The sequence below is a fragment of the Meleagris gallopavo genome, chromosome 1 (genome assembly GCF_905368555.1).
Source record: "Meleagris gallopavo chromosome 1, MGAL_WU_HG_1.1, whole genome shotgun sequence".
Lineage (NCBI taxonomy): Eukaryota > Metazoa > Chordata > Aves > Galliformes > Phasianidae > Meleagris > Meleagris gallopavo.
Window position 1 is genome coordinate 33,864,531 of NC_139404.1, and position 23,231 is coordinate 33,887,761.

General features: G+C 42.1%; 1 protein-coding gene across 3 annotated transcripts in view; it reads left to right on the plus strand.

Moving 5' to 3' along the window:
- Window positions 1-22,152, plus strand: part of HMGA2 (high mobility group AT-hook 2) — a 106,925-nt gene extending 84,773 nt beyond the window's left edge. The window contains exon 5 of one of the 3 annotated variants that reach the window (XM_085220698.1): window positions 919-16,604. In XM_085220698.1, the coding sequence (XP_085076824.1) occupies window positions 919-954 (36 nt within the window). In that variant the 3' untranslated portion in view covers window positions 955-16,604. Of the gene's footprint in view, window positions 1-918; window positions 16,605-18,979 lie in introns of those variants that run through there. The other 2 variants (XM_085220694.1, XM_085220672.1) reach the window with 2 other exon arrangements.
- The last annotated feature ends 1,079 nt before the right edge of the window (window positions 22,153-23,231 follow it).

Below are 23,231 nucleotides of genomic sequence, written 5' to 3' on the forward strand. Positions count from 1 at the left end.
TCCTCCTGCAGTTGCCAAGTGCTGATGGCAACACAGCCACATGCATCTAGTGCAAATCTGGCTCGTATCTGTGTGTGCCCTGAACCTGAGTAGCTGACGTCTGCTTAAAGGAAGGAGGGACACAGGTATGAAATCATTCTCCCCACTGGTCTGAATGAGTCTCTAAATCCTGAGTAAAATAGGCTGAACTTGATAATTAAACTGAACTCATCTTAAAGATATTTGAAGATCTTCTGTTGAATGGTATTGTTCTTTAATACAAAGTGCAAGCTAAGGTATAATGAAACCAGTCAACCACACTGCTTTCATGGCCTCTTCCATTTTATTTTGCCAGGGCACTCATTCAAAAAACAAAAAACAAGCAAACAAAAAACACAATGAAACAAAACCCCACTAACTCTTATGTAACTTTGTTACATGTGCTCTGGCAGGGAAGAGGTGTGGGCATGGGAGCAAGTCTGTCCATCCCTACTTGGCAGGCTCCATAGGGCAGCACTACCGTTCCTTGGTGAATATGGATGATTGCTGAGTCAGGAGCAGAATGGGCTATTGCTTTTCTGAAGAGAAGTCTGCTTTCAGAAGGGAATAATACTTTCATTTTTCCACCTTATGGTTTTAATACATTATTGTACAGTGTGCATTATAGTAATGTCTACTGCAATCTGAATTAAGAGCTGTTACATAAGAAACAGAAAACATCCTAGCTGTGAGTTGAAAGGGTGAAATGATGTAACTCTCTAAAGTATGTGTAGGAATCAAGTTTCTACAGAAGAAATCAATACGCTCACAGCAGTGGTGAATCAGTGGCACTGGCAACAATGCTAATGCCTCCTAATAGCAGAGATAACATTCAAGATGAGTGTTGTAGTGTCTTCAAGTGAGGTAAGTTTTGCAAGGAGAGGTAATGTCTTTTATTAGGCCAGCTCACAGAAGAAATGCAGCACCAGTCCCTGAGGACCCACCATCTACAGCCTTCTGACTACAACACGCAATTCAAAACACACTGAGTTGTTCTAATAAAAGATATTTCCTCTCCCTGGTCTCACTTACATCCTTCAACTGCGAGGGCCGCAGTCATGCTGTTCTTCGGATAGCCTGGTAGTAAATCTGCTGGCAGGCACAGAGCCAGCCCTCTCCTCCATGGCACTGGGGATGCAGGAGGCTCAGACCGTGCTGTGCAAGGGAGGCCAAATCCGGGAGGCAGAGATGGAGGCTGTCTGAGTGGTAATGGAGTGTGAGCCCTGGCACAGGAAGGGAAAGAGTGCCTGGAACCAAGGCTGAGCTGGGGTGCTGGAGGATGAAACGGAGCACTGGACTCCCATATTCTGATAGAATAACAAAGTAATGGCAGCTTTAATGATCTAGGAGTTTGAACTGAAGCACTGAGATTGCCAGGATGGATCTTCCCATCCTTCCTTTGCCAAAGCAGTGGCTTTGGTGGTCATGCCATGGGTGTTTCAGCCAGCCGGGTGCAGCCGCCGCTGCATCTCCCTGGTCAGAGAGAGCAAGAGGCGGAGCCCTTTGACATCCCCATTAGTAATGGAAACGTTTGCATAGAAAACTAGAAGGCATGAAAAAATGCATAAAAGGAGTGAGAAGGCTTTTTAGCAATCCGCAGTCATCACAACAGGACTAGTGGAATTAGTCTTTAAATTATTTGTGTGCCATGTCTTCACTCAGAGAACATTTCTTTTCTTTAATCCTTGGCCTGAGGGATTTTCAGTGAAATCACTGACTCGTCTTTAACCCTTCCTGGTCTAGCTAGGCCCTGATCCCACACTCCTGTTTACACAACACTGCGGTTTTGCTGGCTGTGGGTGCATGATGGGGAATAAACTGATGGCTGAGAGCAAGCACTCCTGGCAGCATCTTGCTGAGGCTGGGAGAAGAAGGAGGTAAAGCAGTGTAATCCCTGGGACAGCCAGGAGCTTCATGACGCTGGGCTGCACTGCAGTCCTGTAGCTTTTCTCCATTCTCTTTTACACTACTGATTTTCCCTTTAAAGGAGGGAGGTTCAGTCTCAGAATTAACAACACGAACATGAGCTCATGCAGGCTTCCTAATCTGAGCTGTCTAAGGAAATAATGATAAATTATATAAACATGGGGACTACATGGAAGTTCATGGAGGATAATGTAAATCTTACTCTACATACAGAGGAATCTCTTCCTTTTCCATCTGTTTCCTTCAAAATATCCTCCCAGATGGCTTTACCATGTGGCAGTCTGGATTAAGTTAGAAATGTATCCTTTCTTCATCAGTGGGGACTGAAGTGGCTGCGGTCAGGAACTGCTGTGTGGCGGTGAGCGTGTACCCCAGTCTGCCACGGTAGAAGCAGCAGAAGCTTTATCCCTGAGTGCAGCACTTCAAATTTTTGGCCTTTTCTAAACGATTTCTGTGAATGCTAGCTTATATCACTGTTGCTGTCATTCCTGCTCCTACTGCATATGCCTCTTGGTTTTGTGTTATTTTTAAAATATAGAAGCTGCAAAACCGGATCACATTCTCCTTCCATTGATGAGAGTTTCCTTCCCATCACCTTTTCCCAGGTTTTAAGCATTGCACAGAACTCTCTCATGCTCTAAATTTCTTTATCAATATCTGCTGCTAGCTTTGGGCCATACAGATACCTTTATAAACTTCTGCAATATTTTCAAACATCCCCTGAGCTATGAAGAGTGACAGTCATGCAGACAGCAAATGCAGCTGTAAATTCAGCTGGAAAGCTTTAAATAATGTAGTCTGTACACACCTCTGTGATGTTCGCTGACGCATACGCTCACACTTCCGTGGGGAAATGAAGAAAAGATAGTGAGCCTGACTGCATGCCATCAGGAAGTTTAGCACCTTCACATAAATATGTGCCTAAACCTCAAAAACAAGAAACTCTCTTTAAATCCACCGTTTCTGAAGAATGGGCAGCCAAACAAGTAATATTACCGAGCTGTGCAAAGAAACAGCCCAAACACCAATTTCTCCCTTTCCTTGTTTTTAAGCTATTTGTAGCAGCCTCTGCCATATGGGAGAGTTACACTCTTAAGTAATACAAAGGAAATAGGTATTTTTAGGAAAACATCATGAAAGCTATCAAAGTTTACTGAAAACAGGACATGTTTTATTTTTATCGTTCTGGAGAGGAGAAATCCATTGAGTGTGGAACAACCCTTTGAAAATCTTTTTATAATCTCTTCAGGAGGTCTGTTTAAATTTGAAATCTATGCAGTTTCTTGAGGTTGTGTCAGAGTCTGACAGGCAGCATATTGCTCCAAGCCCAAGTGTAATTTTCTATCTTACGCTAAGTGCATTAGTTGCTCTTTAAACAAAACAAACAAAAAATTAAATCCTAACGAGAATAAGACCAAAAAATATTGCTTTGTATTGGAAAGCAAATGCACATTCATTGTGTTTATTCATCTTACTCAGTTCTTAGCCTTGATAGCAATTAATTTATGCATGTTAATTAGTCATAATATATATGCTCCTCACAACTTCAAGTTATTTGTGTTCCACAGCTACACCCATCACATATGCACTCAGTGTAAGACAAACAGTAAATCCTACAAGCGTCAGACAAGCTCTGCAGTCCAGGAGCTGCACTGATGATTCACATATTCATGTGCAGCTCAGCAGCATCAGACCTCGGGAGTGCAGCTGAGAACAGGAGACATGATGCTTGTGGAGCAGCTCTGACATGCTGGGATGCCCTGGCTGGTGCCTGCTGTGCCCACGTGCTGCGTCACCTCTCTGTGCCCTGCAGTGTATCTGCACTTCCACAGGACTCTCTGTACCTGCTACATGTCACACGGGATTTTTTTTCCCCTTTTGGGAAAACTCAGAGAGAAGTGTGATAGAAGAACTCGAAAGGTTCACTCTAGCAAGGACTCAGGGTTAAAAAGAAACTGCTGGTGTCACAAAAAGGCTGGCAAATCACTCACTGCCACACAGGCATACTCAGATCTCTGAGGGAACACACGGCACTGCTTGAGTCCAACCTATGTCCTGCCCACTGGGGAGCAGTGCAGCTTTTCTCATTGTAGCTGTGGCTCTAGAAACACCTTTGCCCTAGGGGATGACCTGGTACCCTGGGTTTTCATTACTCTTCCCACTTCACCCAGCAAGTTGTGTTGTGTGTTCTATACTTTTTCTGTATTTACTGATACAGAGAATTGGGAAGTTGTCAGTTTCCAGAGGGAAAAAACTTTATTTTCTGTACGTATGTGGAATTTTACACTTCCAACATAGAGTGTGTGTGTTTTTCACACTACTCCCGAACATCCTCTGAACGATTGAGCTGCCTTTCTTTTATCACTGTCATTTTTAAAGCAAACATTGAATGCTTTCCCAAAGATGGCTGTAGGAACCATCTTACATGTTCTGAAAGCCCTTGGCACCATTTGTATACATACCAACATGTGGGTATTACAACTCAGTGAGGCTGGACTCGCTGCACCTCCTCATGCACTCCCATCAGGACCAAGCCCCGGGCCCACAATGGAACCCCCAGATCAGTGCTCTCCTCCCACACCTGACAGGGCACAATGCCTTTTGGATTTTTGCATAAATAACTTCACGATGAGATAATCTATTTGTATTGACCCTTTTCCCATAGGTGTCCCTGGAAGGTTCGTTTTTCCAAAGCTTCACATTATTATCATCACTTTTTAAATCAATGTATGGTTTAATTTTCATTTTTTTAAGTTTTTGCTTTGGAAAAACCTTCCATATATGGCTTCTGAGTGTTCTCGAAACTTTTTTCTCATTTGAAGAGATTGTTTTAAGAAATGGATAAAAATACCTCATGAAGAATGGCTCTAGTTTGAAAAGTTGTTACCAATTCTGCCTTTTCTAGCAACCCTTTATGATTGCTGGCAAAAGAAAAATGCAAAATAAAGTAACAATTAAAAATGATACCAAATTTGTGGACTAGAGCTAGAATCCAATAAATTTTGTTACCTTACCGAAAGAAAGAGCTTGCAATTACCCTTGGAGTTGTTTGAATTTGATTTTAAGGGGATCAGGAGAGTCTCTTACTTTCCACATGGTTGCAGTAGATGGAGTCTCATGGGGAGTGCCAGGCCTTAAGTCTTATTTTCTTCCTCCTTTCAGGATAGAAAGGTGGCAACTGCATGGTGTAGTTTCCAGAGAAAGATAGAAACTGTTGGTTTATGGTGATGGGGACTCTGAAGGATTTGTCTCAAATGAAATAATTAAAAAAGATTTAAAAAGAGCACAAGTTTCTGAAACAAACACAAAAATATGTGGGGAAAAATAAAGAAGTTCAATATCCAGTTTGGTGAACAGATGAAGCATTAAAGAATGAGGGTTAGAAGAGGAAGTTGGATATTTCTGATAGCAAAAAGATTGTTTTTATATGACATAACTTGTGAATAGAACCTGAATAGTATGATGCAATGAGATTTCACCTTAATACCCAAATCACTGTATAATTCAGATTTCCAAAGCTTAACTGTTTGTGATTTTCATTTATTACATAACCATGACTGAATAACATTTCTGAGACTGCTGCTTCCAGAAATTTGATTTCACATAAATTAAAGAAGCTGAAAAATTATGTAACCAGAAGAAATCAAAGAAAGAAAAAATGATCTTCAGTACACAAGTAGTATATTCAGGTATTCGGTTACTTTCAACAAATCAAGAATCAAAAATACAGTGTTCATAAGGTGCATGTTGCTGCTCGATAAGATGATCGTTTTTACATTTTTATAGTTTCTTTTATTGATGGCGGCCTCTCAGTTCCAAGCTGGCAAGCACTGCCAGCAGTTAACAATTCCACACGCTAAATAGTGTAGCCACAGGGTCAACCATTGCACATCAGTTTTATGAAAAGCACTTTTATAGAAATTGATTTTGCTCACAGCTCGTTCAAATATTTTTGTCAATTGAGCTTCTTTCTATCAGTAACAAAAACGTAAAATGAGCTCACTTGGCATTTCCAAAAGGAGCAGACAGATGTTTTACAAAGGTAGTTAAACGTTTAAGTGTGCTCCATAAACTGCTGCTTCACTTAACAGCACATCTTTAGATACTCAAATAACCTTTGTAATCCAGCCCTTAATCTTTTTGGTCCAAATGTACCAAGAGATACACAGGCAGCCCCACAGGCAGAATTTGGGAGGCTGGCTGAGAAAAGTAGCAAATCCCCAGACCATTACTTGCCCAATCTCTCTCTTGGGATCATTAGACAGCTTCCTTGCATCCAGCAGCAGTGCCCACTCAGCAGCTGCACTGCTGCAGATTTTGCAGGGGAGGTGAGGTAGTCTGCTTCTTGCAGCACTACGGTGGCTGCAGAAATCACTCTGGAAGTAGGTCCCCTGGAGAGCAGCCCAGTGCATCTCACTCGAGGGGGCTTTCAGGCTGCACATGTTGCCAAGAGAGAAGCATTATCCATGCCTCTCACTCAGCTTTGGGCTGTGGTGCAGTCAGTGATCCAGAGGTCAAAGAGCCTCTGAACAAACAAGCAGGAGGAAAACAGTTTGGTTATGTCCCAGTTTCATACAGCACCTACCTCAGTGCTGAGTTCTGCATCACCTTGCTTGGCGTGCCCATGATCTAAAAAAAGCAAGCTGAAGTGCTTGTTCCCTTATACTGACTAAGGAACAGAGGTGTCCCTGTCACCTGTGTTGGAAGAGCCTCCTATGTCCTTTGAATTTATCAGTGCTGAACACTTGCAGCGTGCAAGTCCGTTTTTAGGGAAGTCTCACTGTGACTTGAACATCATCTGCTGAAACTAGATGTTGATGCTTCCGTCTCATAAGGGACTTGTGAGCATGCAGACAGTCATGTTTTGATGTAACTAAAAAGGAATCAGATCTCAAAAGATATTTTTGCTTCCTAGCTTGTTAGGAATGAGCTGTGCGATTCAGAGTCAGGCATGCTGTAATGTGCAGCTTGGAGATGCCCTGACTTTGTCAGTCATTTCTGAGTCATTTGAAGAGCAGGAGTGTCACAGCATTGCCCAGCCTGGGAGGGGTCTTCTATTCTGAGCAGTCATGAAAAGATTATGTTACCTGTTTAAACATGGAACACACAATTTCCTTGACACAAGCGCTAGCACAGGAAGCAGCCATCTAAATGCAGAGCTGGTCACACATTAGCCAATTCGATACAGACATGCTATCAGGTTGCTGCTCTATCCCAAGATACAAGGCAAGGCCTGCTCCTAAAATTCTCCATGCTGAGCACACAGAAACACCCAGAAACTCCAACTGTTGGGCAGCTCCACACATGGCACTCAGAGCAGGTGTTGCAGTTGAGTATTTGGGGGCCAGAGGGTAAGTTACAACTTTCCCATAAGCGAGCAGTATGACATCCTTGTGACTTCTCCATCTCCTACTTCTCGCCCCTTCCTGTCTGGGGAAGAAGTCCACCATGGGTAAGGGATGGCTGTGAGCAGGGAGGCCTCGTGTTTGACCTCGTGGTTGTGACCACAGATGAAAAGGGAGGCACCACATTGAGTTCAAAACCTGGCTCTGACTTGACACAAGCAAAAATCTCACTAATAGCCAGAAGAGACACGGCTGTGATGTGTGCCTGGGAAACACCTCCGAGAAGGATGGCTGGACTGGGAGCACTGTTTAAAAAATGCCAGTCAAGAGCAAATTAAACAGTGCTACTTTTACATACATATACTGTGCATTTTGGCCAAGGTTTCCAAGAGTAACAAGAGTCATACAGCTAATATTTGGGTATCCAGCTTCATGAGCGTACAGGATTCTAGGAAGTATGGGCCACCCCCTGAAAATTTGGATTATTTTAGGATGTTTCCAGAATGTTGAAATTACCAGAACGATCAGCTGTTGGACTTCAACAAAAATAATCAAAATGCTAATTAGCAAAGATGAGGTGTGTCAGAAGGCTGTGCAGACAAAAGCACTATTTTCACTGAGGGCTTCGTTACTGAGGCTCTCGTAAAGGCTCTATGTCTTTCACAATCAGCATCATTATTCTTCCACACCCAGCTGAAGTCACTGAAAGATGCCCTATTTCTTGGCATAAATATTAAGTGTCCCAGGGCTGTAATCCAGCCCTTTCGCTCCATTGAAAAACATGGGACATGGGCCTTATGTAACTAAGATTGGCTTCAGGGTTGTATGAGACAATCTTAAACAACACACACAATCCACTTTCAGGAACTGATGCATCTTTGCCTTGCCTGTTCAGGATCATATCAGTTTTGTTTCAAATTGCATGTTATGAGTGAAGTATGCTGTAATGGAGGCAAAATTAGACTAACACAATGAGGTTTGAAGTTAAGACCAAGGAAAACACATTTGTCGTCTGTTAAATAATTTGCTAGAATAGTCATTTACAGTATGTGCATACCAGCAGTATTAAAAAAGATTTGGCTAGGGAAAAGAGCAGTATACTCAGTCCTTATTAACTGATATACATCTTTAAACACGTTCTGGAAGGAAACATTAAGAAGCCAGTATTTTATTTTATTCTAGAGTTTCCATGGCATTGGGGAATTTTATAAGGTCTCCTTATTGCCTAAAACAACAGTCTTAGAATGGAAGAGTAAGAAGCATTTCACAGTCACTCTGTCAGTCACTGTGGGGTATCTGTGGAATTCAGTGAATTTAGTTCCATGAAATCAGTGCTGCCATGCTATTCTGGAGAGAGATGCAGCCTCCCTGGGCAGCCTGTCAGCACATGACACCTGTGCCAAATGTTAGGGCTGGCATGGAGCAGTGGGACTTACAAGCGTGCCTCCTCCCATGAGGCTCACAGAGAAGAACTCAGGCAAAGGATTCATTAAAGTCAGTGCAAAATGAAATAAAGAAGGACATTCTAAAACCACTTTTGCCAGTGGAACTTCCATCTTGTGCTCTTTTTGTGCTACCCCTTTGTTCTGTGACAGTGTGAAGCAAGGCAGCCAGTGAGCGCTGGTTGCAACAGGGAGGCTGCTGTCTGGAGACGAGCTGTGAGCTCACTGTTGTTGACTGCACATCTGATTTTGTTAGCATGGTGCTGCTGTACTTACAGACAGAATAAAAAGTCAGGAAGCTTCTTAGGCTATGCAGTGACACATACTCCTAAGTACTTCATGGTGAAGGCTACAGGAGTGTGTAGGCATTGACACATTGCAAAGCAGTACACGAAGGACCCACCATATGTCTTTGGGCGTCCAGTGTCTGTAAGGATCTGTTTCCCGCACATAGGACCTGAGTAAATAAACACGCTTTTCTCACAGAGACTGGAAAAAAGCCATTCAAAATGGCTGCCTATCTCTTGGGTATTTTAGCACTCACATCACCATAGCAAACTATCTCATGGATTCTGTTTCATTGGGATCCCAATGCCACAAATGTTAAATTCTTGATGAAGTCCGCTCCTCCAGATGGTGAACATCACCGTGATCTGCTGCTGATCCCATTGGAAGGCATTTCTGGAAATGCCAGAATGCTTTCAAAAAAATGTTGGCCAAAATCTCCCTTTAGGAATGACTGTTTCTTATATTAAAAAGGGATACGATACTGCCAGTGTACTTTTTTATGTTGCTTCTGATCTGTTGATGCAGTCACATTGTTAAGGGCCAATCTCTGATCTCAGGTTTGGAGGGCTATTTGCCTCAAAACAACCATGGGAAAAGAGAAGGAGGGGGAAAAGAAAAAAAAAAAAAGAATCACCCACATTCTACCCAAATTCAGATCTCAGATTTCCCACATCCTGGTATTTAATTTCTCACAGAGTTACCAATGATTGATCTCATGGCAGGATTAGTGGGAAGAAAAATGAGAGCTCCATTGAAACCAGACTTGAGTCTGGAAAGATGGGACATGTGAGCTCTAGGACCCAGGAGATATCAGATTCAGGGCAGCAAATGGCTTCCTCCCACCCTTTCCCCGATAATCATGCTTGTTTTGACTCAAAATCTGGAAACTGAAATCAGAAAAGCAGAGAGGAGGCAGTTACAATATGTTAGGTGGCTTGCCCATCACTTTTACAGTCTCCTGAGAACTGCTTTATATGGTGGGGCATTTACTGTAATTTATATTAGTATTTCTTTAAATTTATGAATAGCAGAATAGATTAACATTGAGATATAAATTGCAGTAATCTGTCTTGCTCCTAAAATAAAATGTGTTTTGAACACATATTTCTACCAGAAACCTTTTCTGATTTGATTAAAGAATATAGATGTGCTCAACTGGAAAAGAAACTCCCATAAAAGGCTCTACAATCAAAAGGAAATTTTCAGTATCTATTCAGTTGGACAGGCCCACACTGTTTAAATCAAACTATCTTGTTTAGAAAAAGAAAAAGCTTCTCCCTATGATCGCAGTGAAGATGGAATTTGAAAAGTTGGGTTCCTGCTCCATGCTGAAGAGGACCTTATTTTATTACCCTTCCCACCAGATGATGTGGAGATATTCAAGAAGTTGGAAAATCTTCAAATGCATTGCTCTAAATCCTTTAGGAGTTGAACATGTTAAGATGACAAGAAGTGTATGTCATTAGACCATAACTACTCTTTTTGGATTACCTGGCATTTGTAGATTTATTGGCAAGATGGCTTAAATTAGGGATATATTTTTAGCCTGCAGCATTACATAATAAAATAGCAACAGAATTTTTTGCTGTAAAAAAAGGTGGCATTGCGGGAGGGGTTCTTATTCAAACCAACACAAAGTTCCCTGATTTTGCACTCTTTGCCTGCACAGAAAGGTGCTCCACAGTTACACAATCAGTAAGGTTTCAAGGAAAGCATTCCCATTACCCCATTTTGCTCAAGAGTCATTGCCCTGCCTTTCACTGCAGACCTGCTGTTTAGTCTGAAACCAAAAATCAAACCCAGAACTGCAGCTCTCAAAGTTAAATACTCTGCATTGCTGCCAGCACAAAGCCTCACCAGTGTCTGTGTGGTAAGATCTATGATTAAACTCTTCAGACATTTTTAAAAGCATTTTACAAGTCTGTTAAGCTTTAGTGTTTTTTGTTTATTTGTTTCGTTTTGTTTTGTTTTGTTTTTAAGAAAAAAATAATTTAGCTGAACTGTACCGCAGAGTCTCACATGATCTCTGCAGTACCAAATAAGCAGGCCCAACTCGCTATCTTTCTGAAATATGTTTCTCATTTGTGAGGACTTTTCAGAGCACAGATCGGGGAAGGTTGAACTGTCTGTGTTGAACTCTTTCTTTCACAAGTGGAAAAGAAGCGAAGGGAAAACCAGGGGAGCTTCAGAAAGAGCGGTGGCCACAGCCCCACTTCCCACAGCCGCGCTCCCTGCAGGCCCAGCTCCCCATAGCCCCAGCACTGCCTCACAGAGTGGGTTACATACCCAGCCATGAGCTGCTCGTTCAGGAGACCAGTCCTCGTAAAAATGTCAGTGGAGCACTTCCCCTTTGAAAGGCCCTTTCATCTTCCTCTCCCGCAGCCCCTCTCTGGTGGGCAGGCAGGCTTGACCGGGAAGCTGCCGCCTGGCTTTCCCGCATAGCTGGGCCCTAATGAGGTGTGTGCGGCTCTTGGCTGCAGGTTTTCAATCTCTTTCTTATTACTTCAAAGCTGCTGCTTCAAGGCTCAGACAAGTTTGATCGCTTGGCAAAATCTCTCAGCTGGGCCTCAAAAGGAAGATGTTTTATTTTATTGTTTATCATTATGGATAGATAGCTGGTCCCAAACCACAGTTGCCAGTGGCTCCATAAATGGAGCCGTATTGCTTTTTTAAGTGATAAAGGATTGGAGGTGAATAACTTCTGACAGTTGCTTCCTGTCTGTAAAAAGCAGTTGTTTTGGAGGAAAAAGAAATAGAATAGAAATCTAACAGATCTTACTTTATTCCCTTTTTCGTGTTCTAAAATAAGAGTAGGGAGCAAAGGGTAAACAATACAGATCTGACCATTATTTCAAAACCACTCCTGGTGTCCCTTTCCCCGGGTCTCCTCCTTGCCAGGAGCCAGAGCTTCACCATGGTTCTTCCTCTGCTACTGAACACAAAATATGCACAGGCATCAATGTTCCTTCCAGCACTGCAGGGCTCGGGAGGAAGGCAGGCCTGTTCAGGTTTACCTTCATGGACTCCATCATCCTTCTGGGCTTTGTGGTCTCCACTGCCAGCGAAATAAGAGCTTACGCAGTGGCCCATAACATTTCAGTGGATTCTACAAGCTTAGGGATTTTAAAGATTGGCATCCATGCATGCATTAGTAATTAGAGACCATTATTACAGCCTCTTTTGCTTTTGCTCCAGTTTGGATTTTGGCTCTGGGTGTGCACACAGAGCAGTTTTCTTCTGCTCTAGTTTAAAGCCTCCACAATAAGTTTGTAAGAGCAGCTCATCAGAGCTGAGGTTGCTCCAGCTCAGCTGTGTATGTTTCTAATGGCACTGCTGCCTTATTTTCTGTGACATTTTGTTTCCATTCCACCAAAACTGTTTACAACTTGTGGGATTGAAGCTCTCTAAGATAAAGTATGTCTCTGTCGGTGTTCTTACAGCACCCATGACTGTTTCAAGAACCATTTTTCACTTTAGTTCTTTCATTGTAGACTCTAAATGGTGCTTCCTTGTGAAATTGTTCTAACTAATACTGAGATTTTGCTGGAGATTTTCACTCTCCTTTTAATCACATGGGGAACAGATTTTTTCAAAGTGTTTTGACCTGCTTAGGTCAAAAAGGCACTTGCTCTACTTATATGCCAAACTGTGTTTAAGAAATCTGGCCTGATGTAATTTAGACAGACAAGTCTCAATTTCAAAAGGCTTCACCAGAGCTGGCTTCAGCATTGAGCAACATGCTTGTCAGAAACCTCACTGCTGAGTTATGTCAGGGCTGCTCTAAAATCCATGGCAAAGTTAGGCATTTGAAACAGGTTTATTCAAGCCCATTTGTAGGAGACATTGAGAAGCAGATTCTAGGATAGGTACTTTTCAGAATATCTGTACATAGGTCACCCTGATTTCTTTTTCTGGAAGTTCTCATTGAGTCCTCCTGGATTTAAAAATCCTGTGTCAGATAAACCTTTTATCTCAAAGTAACCAGAGTCGTTATCACTCCATTATATCCAACAATTCTCCTAGTGGCAGATGAGGTAAAAGATAGAAAAATGTTTTTGTATTCGCTTAATCTAACAAGAAAACTGTTCAAATTTAGAGAGGAATGTCCTATCCTGTCCGGAAGGGATGCTCCTGAGCAATGTCCTGATCCCCTTCATTTGCCGGAACCTGTAACTGAAGACCCAAAGTTTACCCCAACTTTGCAAAACACTTCAGCCATTATAGGAAGGCAATCTGTAGGAGTGGTTCATGGGTGTGCAAGGATGGTAACTGCCTCTGACCTATACTGCTGTTATTGTTCTCAGCCACGTTGTTGGCACTGGTTCTCAGCTTTCTAGCATCTGAGTCCCAGGGCAGCCCCAGAAACTTCACTCCAGCTGTCCCAGCTAGTACACTTCCTCCAGCAGCTGGAGATGTGGATTATCCAATAATCCTCATGAGCAGCCTTGTTGCTAGTCAAGAAGAATTGTTCCAGCAGCAGTGGGAGAGGACACCCTTCATTTGCTTAGTAAGTTTATGCATTTGAAAGGCTACAGGCTGATCACCTGCAGAACAGTATCAGTATTTTGCTTTGTTATTTCTGGTCACTTTGTATCTCAGAGAATATTTGACCATTTATATAAAAGTGGAAACAAAAAATGCATCCTCTGTATACAGATTCTGAGTTGGTTGGCATGTTCATAGGCGGTAGAAAACACAGCTTGAAGTATCTGCTTCAAATCAGAGAACATGGGGAACAAGAACAAGAACAAGATTGCATGTAAGTTTCCAAATCAGTGCTTTGCATACATGCACATTCACAGAGGAGTGTTATTCTCACTGTCTGTTGTGCGTTGCTTTCCTCACTGTGGAAGCTTTGAGAACATCTCCAAGTCGAAATGAATTTTAAGATGCATAAACTGCTTGCTCCCAAGAGCATTAGGCAGCTCTGCACATGCTCACCAGCTGACTCATAGGCACTGGGGAGGTTAAGCAGCAGCTCAGTAAGACTACTCATTGGTGTTTCAGCATTGGATTTGTCTTATAGTTAAGTCTGCAGCCTTCTTAAGACCAAGGTCCTTAGGTAGCAAGGAGGACCTTATAGGCAAAGTTCATAGGACAATAGACATTTAAAGCAAGAATGTTTTTCAGCCCTTAAATGTCAACCCCAAACTGTCCCATCAGTTACCACCTCTCCATTTGTCTCTTTCTTTATCTCTAATGTCATTATAGTACCAAGAGTTTTGTTTCCTTGGAGGGAGCTGTCTGTTTGCTATCATCAGGGCTGTCCCATAGCTTAGTCCATGATTGTAGGGTGTCAAATACAGGACTAGTGCAGGGAGAGGGCAGTGGTTTGCTGAACTGCTCTATTGGTAGAGTTTTCAACTGTATTTTTAACCACCAGGCTGGAGAATTTGCACTTCTTGCATGCTAATAGTGACAGTACATGGAAATTGCCGGCTGCAGGCTGGTTGACTCATCTGTATTCAGATACAGATTTTCAGTACTGAAATAATTTCTTTAGATGCGTATATCAAAATATACTTTAATCCAGCATTTAGAGTTGTGTGGCTTTCTGAATGCGGCCATGCTGGTTTCTTCTGCCTTAATGAATCCTTTTATTGTGATGTGTGCATGAAATACCTGTAATAATACGAGTTCTGAATCCAAAATCTCAAATTTAACTTTGCCTTACTGCTGAGTGACTGCTGTCACAAACTCAGCAGGGCTGCATGCTGACTGACAGCCCCTTGGAACAGGAGTTTGAGCTCTTGCCAGCATGATTTGCAGAGGGCAGAGCAGCTTGAAGCAAAAGTTCCCACCAAAAGCTTCATGCAAAAGAAATCTATGATGAGTGTGTGTTAGTGCTGTAAGAATTTCTAAAGCAGTTTAGTGTGCTGGCCATGGAGCAGTCAGGATGGCACTGTCTGGACATAGCCTGGGTATCTGCAACTGCAGTAGGAGCCACTGGCTTCAGGGACTCCTGAAAATATTAGTTTGCACATCAGGGGATTTCAGACAAGTTAGCAGACAATGGTCCACAGTCTGCAAGTTGCTCTTGTCAGCAGTTCTTTTTGACGTATCTATTCAAGCATACCCTTTCGGACTTTGAAAGCAGCCAGCAAGATCTGTGCCAATAGCAAATACTTTGTTATAAAATAAAAGCTCTGACAAATTCGGAGGCTCTGCATGTGCCATTGCCGTGATCCTGTAGTTCATCTTGCAGAACTGGTTCTATTTTTTTTTAATCTGAAGTTCAGTTTCATGAGCAAAAGTTGAAAAAAAATGAGTTGCCGACTGAATTGCCAGCTTATTGAGGCAGTTAACCTTGAAGTAACTGTAAAGGAGCTTTGCTCAGGGAATTAAAACGTAATAAATTTCTTTACAAAACTGAGCAACAGTTGTCCTTCTGTATGTGGGGGGACGCTCCTGTCAAACAGGAACAGTTGTCTCAGTGCTGTCCTGAGTCCTTTCAGATGCTCTGGTGGATCACAAACATCCATAGCGTGACATGGGAGACCAGCGGCCTTTTGGTCTGCTGCTGAATGCCAAACTAAATACCCAGGGCATCTAAAGCAGGCCCATTCTCCTATCTACAGACATAAGGATCCCACCAAAGGTACCATCGTTTGAAACTGTGGAGGGTGAAAGCCCACTAAGCATGCTAACTGCAGAGAGCATTTCTGCATCCTGGTTCTTTTTGTTGCCATCACTGTTAAATTCAGGCTAACAACAGCAGTGCCAACCCCCTGCAGAGTAACCCTTCTGAGGGCAGATCTCTGCTGTGGACCTTTGGGAACCATCTGTCCTTACTCAACAGATCAACACTGGGGAACGCGAGAGGGCCGTGCTGGTGGGTCTCAGTCCTCAGGGCGCATTTGCCAGCCTCTTGCTGATGATGCCCCTCCGGAAGAGACCATTAAACATTTGAGCACGTGGAGAAAGATTTCTCAGTGCTCTTTTCCGGAAGAGACAGCAGCTCCACATCACATCCTGGTTGTTAGATCAGTTACAGCAGTTAAGGATTGAAATAGCTCAGGATGCTGTTTGCAGTCTGTCTTTACAGTATCACACTGTGACCTACAGCAACTCAGAGTAAATAATATGTTGTCCCATACAGCACAGGACAACCAGAGACGGGACATGCCAAGTAAAACTGCCTCTGCAGTGCACTTTGTCAGTCAGCTGCTGAGTGTGCATGTACGTGGGGCACACAGCAAAGGCTGGGTTGAGGATCACAGCTGCACAATCTTCTAATATTTGTAACCTTTTTTTTTTTTTTAACGAATGTGTATGATACATGGAGGGGACAAATGCAAAAAATTTTTCTCTGTTGCTGTGACACATCTGCATTTTCTCTTTCAGAACCTCTGTTCACTTCTTCCTTTGGGTCCCTCTGTGCATCTCTGTCTGATTTGTATTATCCCTTTGAATTGTAAGCACTTCAGAGTGGCAATCACATCTCCATCTGTGCCTTGACAAACTTACATGATAGGTTGGCTTAAAACCACCCATCTGTAACTGAGCTATCTTAGGCTTTTGCAAAGCATGAACCTAATGAAGAAAAGTTTTCTTTCTGCTGCGTGACAATCTGATCTCCTTGCCTGAAATGCGGATTTGAAAAGTAGAGCTGCGAGTCTCAAGTATTTTTAATAATCAGTTTATTATTTAAATATTGTTGGTTTTAGCTTGATTTTTGGTTTCTCATTTTTTGTAGCACTACAGGTGCACGTTTGCATATACATATCTGTCATTAAATTAATATTGATACATATATGGATAGATAGATGAAAGATGAACTTCTCATTTGTTTTCCTAGTCACAGCAGCAGAGACCATAAGGAAAAAAATATTGTGAAATTCACAGTATAAATCAGGAGATTGGGCAGGTCTTCAGCTAAGAATAGCTCTTTATGGCTCCCCTGGCTGGACTCGGAAATAGAAGTACATCCTGCCATGTATTTTCCCTATGTCCCGTCGATGTTGTGCTGTGATCATAAGTCCACCATCATGGAAAACGGGTCAGTTGTGTGACAAGGCAGGGCTAAAACAAAGTGAGTGCCCATGTATGTACTGCGGGCTTCTGGGACTCAGTGGCCAGAGGTTCAGACCGCCCACAGTGATTTAAGGCGTTAAGCATGTGATTGTCATCAAATGCCATTAACCAAAACATGTCTACCTGTGTTACGTTCCGAGCATGGAACCCACAGTCATCATTTTTAACTGAAATAATTGGCTTGCAGGCAAAGCCATTGTTTTCAGGTCATCACAATTTCTGAATTACCAAGATTCAAGCCAACGTACTTGGTGCTGTCTCTCAACACGCAGCCCAAGTTAGCTTTTCAGTAGGTGTCTGCAGATACCACTTTTCTTCTTGCCTGAGATGTTGTAGCAGTCACAATCCCATTCTGTGTGGAAGATAAGCAGGGAAAATGCATTACATGATAACAGGATTAGATGGAGCGCGAGCACCCATCTCCAAACGCTGCGGGGGATGGAGTGAAAGTCGCTTAATCACATGGTGAGTCAGGGATCGTTTTCACACAGCGCTCTAAATATAACCGTGCTGCAAGCGGGAATCAGTTGTTGTGAGGAAGAAATTGTTTATCTGCGTGATAGATCGATGTCATCCGGAATTTAAATACTAATTGAAAAGTCAAGGTCGGAGGGCGGCTGACACTTGACTTTGCTCTCTTTCCTCCGTCCACAGCTTTGATCACGCTACATCTTTCTTTGTGCCCGGTGCTCCAGAGAGTACCCCAGGGTCATGGCCTGTTTCCTAGTCAAGAGTATAAACCTGCTGGCTTAAATGGCTGAGGCCCGAGCTTTAGCGGGGGGCAGGGGTCTGGCGGCGGAGGGGGAAGCGTTTGCTTCATGCTTTTCACATTTCCCACATAACCCAAAGCAGACTAAACAAAACCAGTGTGAAATCTCATGGCTTGATGCTGCTATGGTTATATTTTTTAAGCTGTCATCCATTCATTTATACTTACGTTTATTCCCTGGATTTACAGCTTTTTCTTTTTTTTCTTCAGTCTTTTCTTGATGGGGGGTGCAAGGGGCTGAAACCTTTTGAAAGAGGATTGCAGAGAGTGGTGGCCTATGATTAAATCTGTGTGTTTTTCCTTGATGCCGCTCTTCTGCAGCAGTGCCACACATGGTAGCATTTAGGAGCCCTTCACAGCTGAGGTGTTTCAAACACTAATGAATGGAAGTTTGGCCATATAATGCAGACAAGCTTGAAGGCATGCTTTGCTGAATGGTGTACTGTAGTGGCCTGGGAAAGGAAGAGAGTTATAAATTGTGTCAGTTAGCCACCGAGACAAAATGAAGCCATGTGGAAAATCAAATCTATTAAAGTATGAAGACTGCTATAAGCTGTTTTAAGCTGGTCATTCTTAAAAGGTCTCCGTTGGCTGAGGGGATAAATTCCTATTTTTCATAGATCTTTTTCACGTGCTGGCTTAGGCAATGATGTGCAGCATTTCAGAAAAAATAACCCTTCACTCTCGGCCCCTTTTATCATAAATGTTTGTTGCTCCCAGTTTACTGTCTGTGTCCTGAAAAGCCCAGCGCATTGGTTAAATAAGCAGCATAAGAGTGTTGCGTTCAGCCAGGTGTGCTGAAAAGAATGACAAAGTTGGCTTTGGGGCGGAGGAAGATGGCCCACAAGAAGGCGAAGGCTTCCCACAGCACCCCCTTCACATTGGATATCTGCTCAAAATGCTTCTCATGACAGAGCACGGCAGGGATTTCTCTTTTTGGTGCCCCATGGGGTAGGAGGGAAGAACACTAAACTAAAGTGATGTGGTCTGAGAGTGGAGACCTTCCCCTGCTCTCCATAGCAGCTTCTTGAGGCATCACAGCAGCTATACAGCACATTTGGTTAGCTTGGGATGCAGTTGTCAGTTGTGTGAGAGGAGGAAGCAGCCTCAGACGCACGGTCACCACATATTTATTTTTTTTTCTTTTTGTATTCTAGGAAGAGACTGAAGAAACATCCTCACAAGAATCTGCAGAGGAAGACTAGGAGACCGCACCATGCAATTTCTACCTCATCAGCAGTTGGGTCTTTTGAAGGGAGAAGACACTGCCTTGACCACTTATTTTCTATTGCCATGGTCTTTCCACTTTTGCCTGGGGGGAAAAAAATTGCATAACCTTAAAAAGGATTTGACTAATCAACTTCTTTATAATCCCTTCACAGTCCCAGGTTTAGTGAAAAACTGCTGTAACACAATGGGGGCACAGATTAACGATGCAACTTCAAATTACTGTTTTCAATTTTCTTAACCTACTAATAGTTTGTTTGAGCTGCTAAGTAAGGGTGACTGGGTCAAGAAGAACTCCAAATCAGGTTTAAGTCATTCACTGCACTGCATATAAACAAGAAACTTGTAACATATTAATTATAATGGGCATTGAAATAGGAAAGGCTGCGTGTGTAACACCTAGCCTTGCAACACTTCCAGCAACCCACTCCCTACTTAGTGAACTCTCTGTTTTAGAACACCAAAGATAAGGGATAGATACTACTTTTTTTTTTTTTTTTTTTGTAACCTTCTTGTAGATTTGTACTTGATTTATTTTTTTTTTTTTTTAGTCTTACTGATATTTCAGGAAAAAAAAAATAAAAGCTGAACTCTCACTTCATTCAGCTGGTAATCAGAAGAAAGAGCAACATGAAAAAGGTACTTCCATTTTGCAAAAGGGAAGAAAGACAAAGATACGTTGTATAGTTTTACATACAAACATATCAGCAGAAATAGTAGTAAACAAAATGAGCAGCCTTCACCTTCTGGACAGTAGAAAGCCTGAAGGAGTCGGCTTTCCGTAGAGCCAGGTGTTTTCTGTGGAAACAGAAATGATTGACACCAAACACTAATGCCATTAATGACTAAGTCCTTATCAAGAAAAGTGTTTTAAATCATGTAGAAAGGTACCTCAAAATTAATCGTGAGTTTATCTGAACAAAATAATCCAGATGTTTTGGTTATTTTCAACTAATTCCACTCACCCCGCACCAGATTTCAAACAGGATGGATCTCTCCTCATTACTCATCAGTCATGATGTAAGAACCAACACCATGTACCTCAGTTAAGCTTGTGTATTACTTTAAGCAATGTATTTTGACATAGGATGGTTCACTGAGCACCTTTGTGCCAGTTGCGTTTCTCCATCTTTTCATTCAAAGCAGCACTTTTAGCAACAGATGCAATATTACCCCACTACTCAAAGCTACCTCTGATTTTTACAATTAACTCAACAGACTGATAAATACATGCTGCTATACACATTCAATGCAGGAAATTTTTACTGGATAGATAATCATGAGTATCTGCATTTTCCCCTTATTTCTACTTCAACACTTAATTACAGTTAAGGAAGCAATATCTTTATTGTGTTTCAGCATGACTATGTATTTTTCTCTCTTTTTTTTTTTAAATGTACTTACCCTGTTCTCTGCTAAACTTCTGTGTAATGTACTGTTAACTTGAATATATTTTTGTACTGAATTGCTGATAGGTTTGTAAGGAGAATTTTCTTCAGTGACACTACATGACATAGAAAAAAAATTTAGCTGTAATGTTTAAATATTACTGTCCAAGTTTGTACCTCAAATGAATTGTTTAAAGAAATGGACTAATTGATTGACAAAGACCTACCTCCAGAGTTTAAATGGAATGAACTTCTTACTTTCAGCATTAGTTTTGAGACGTTTGAAACAGTTAGGACTGCAACTAATCCCTAATTCAAAACTATTTTTGTAAAATAACTTGTGGAAAATGAACACATTTTAAATTACTTTCGTATTTAAAAAAAAAAAATGAACAAAAAAAAACCTTCAAAGAAACTTGAAGCTTTGTAGGTGGGAAGCAACAAGCTCAGCTTTTGCATAATGCAATCACAAATATGTGTTTAAAAAAATAATTAGTAGATTGTAAGAAAGTACTTGACAAGTATTTTCATGTATTTTACACAAATGTGATTTTGTAATATGTTTCAGCCAGATTTATTTTAAATGCTTCTTCTGTAGAGTATTTTTATTCTTCTCCTCCCTCTCACTCTGTATTTCCCTCTTCTCTCTTTCATTTCATTTTCTCTCTGTTTAATTTCCTTTCTTCCTCTCTTTCTTAGTCAGTACTTTGTAACATTTTATTAATAACTGGGCCAGGGGTAGTTTCTCAGGAAGGCGTCTGTTGGCACGGCTTTCGTAGCAAGCCAAGTGCAGTTAAAGATAACTACTTACTGGCTTCTTCCAAGAGGCAGAGTCAAGAACTGCGGACCTCCTCAAAAGACTGCAGAGGGTCCATTGTCGGAGATTGCTGAGAAAGAGCTCCTCGGAGTGTTACAACTAGACATGTTAATAGGAAGTGAACAAAAAATAACCCGAGCTATGCAGTAGCTCTAGCAGGCCAAATCCAGCGTCACTTGAAGTCGGTAGAAGGAATTCTGTTGACTTCAGAGGGCCTCGAGTTGAGCCTTAGCAAATCCCTTTTGGTTGGTTTTGTTTACATTTTTTGAAACCACAGTATTCAGCAGATGACACCAAAATAATCACTGGGTGTGTGTGTCACACTTCAACCTCCGAGAGACTGACCACTCTGATGAACGGAATCTTGTATTTTCTGTATATTGTAGTACAATCAAAACACATTACTACCTCTTAGGGCCTACTATACCTCATTTTTTCAGACTGAAAAATTGCATGTGGCCAGTGAGCCAGTGAGAACATCATAAAATTTTTTATATATATAGTTTATTTTTGTGGGAGATAAATTTTATACGACTGTTCTTTGCTGTCATTGGTCACTGCTAACTAAGACTGGACATTTAACTCTTCTACCATTTCTGCAAGAGAGGTGTGTTTGCAGGAAAAAAAAAAAAACGCTTCAAGATGTCTAACTACAGTTTACTTTATCTTTTGAGTGTCTTCTAACTTTTTGCTTTGTTCTTCATGTAGAGCTGCTGTCTACGATTGTACTTCGAATCGCTTGCTTGTTGAAAATGTTCCTTTAATGGATTATCACAGTCTGTTCAGCACAATAAACATCATAGCCTCTGTGATCCCCATGTTGTTTGATTCCTAGACTTTTGTCACAGTTCCATAAAATGGGTAATAAAGTTTGGTCACAGTGACCAAATCTGTAAAAGCTTTGTATACAAGTAGTCTTTTTTGTCTCAAGATCATAGGTGCTCAGAAGAAGAGCATTTGCTGTGAGGGGCAGCAGTGTGTGCCCTCAGCAGAGGGACATGTTGTGAGTGTCCCCTCAGGGAGTAGAACATGTTCCCAGCATGGCACTCTGACCGTGCAGCTCCAAGTGCCAGGGGAGCAGATTTGCTACCACCCAGACAGAAGCACCGTAACACTGGTGAGACTGAAGCGGTGTTTTGTTGACCATCTTTGGATCTACCTGTGGGAAGTCAGTCAAATGTCAGAGCCTTCTCCTCTGTTTAGGCCAGATCACATTTTGCATCCAGAAGGTTTTATGGCTTATTATTCAGCCATTAGGATAAACTAGAAATGGAGGAATGCGAGCTGAGGTAAAGTCCCTCCTTTTGAAGGTGGTGTGTGGGCACAAACCCACCCTTCTTCCTTGGGGTGCAAGGCTGGGGTCTGCACTGTGCAGCCTCCTGGCTACTCGAGCTGCCGTAGGGCCATTGTAAGGAGGTGGCTTGGATTCCTGTCACCTCATCCTTTTGGCACTTTGCCTAGGCTGAGAGCTGCAGATGTAAAGATGAGCCTAAGTCCCTAGCCCTCTTCAGTGGGTGCTGGAGGGAGGTATACTTTATCATCTAAGCTGGGACAGTATCAGAGCAGCAGGCCTTCTGTGAATCTAAATGCCTGTTTTCAGTATCCTTGATAGTTGAAGTAGGAAGGAGGTATTTGGGTACTCGGATTGGCTGAGAGAGGAACATGGCTGGGTATTGCTAGGACACAGCTTGAGGGCTCAGGAAACTGCCTTGAAACTTCGACCCCAAAGCTGTCACAGTCAGGTTATGCGGGTCTCTTCTGGCTTTCACACTACATTTGGTCTTACGTGGTCCTGTGGCCTTTTACAGGGAGATTTTAAGATTGTGATTGTGTGTCCACTCATTCATATCTGCAACCATGTCCTTCTCACCAAGGTTGGTTGTTCAGATAGTAATTTCTCCAATATTTGGTTTTACACATTCCTTGTATTCAGTCGTTTGTAAAATATCCACCTAATCTGTTTTGGCCTAATAACCT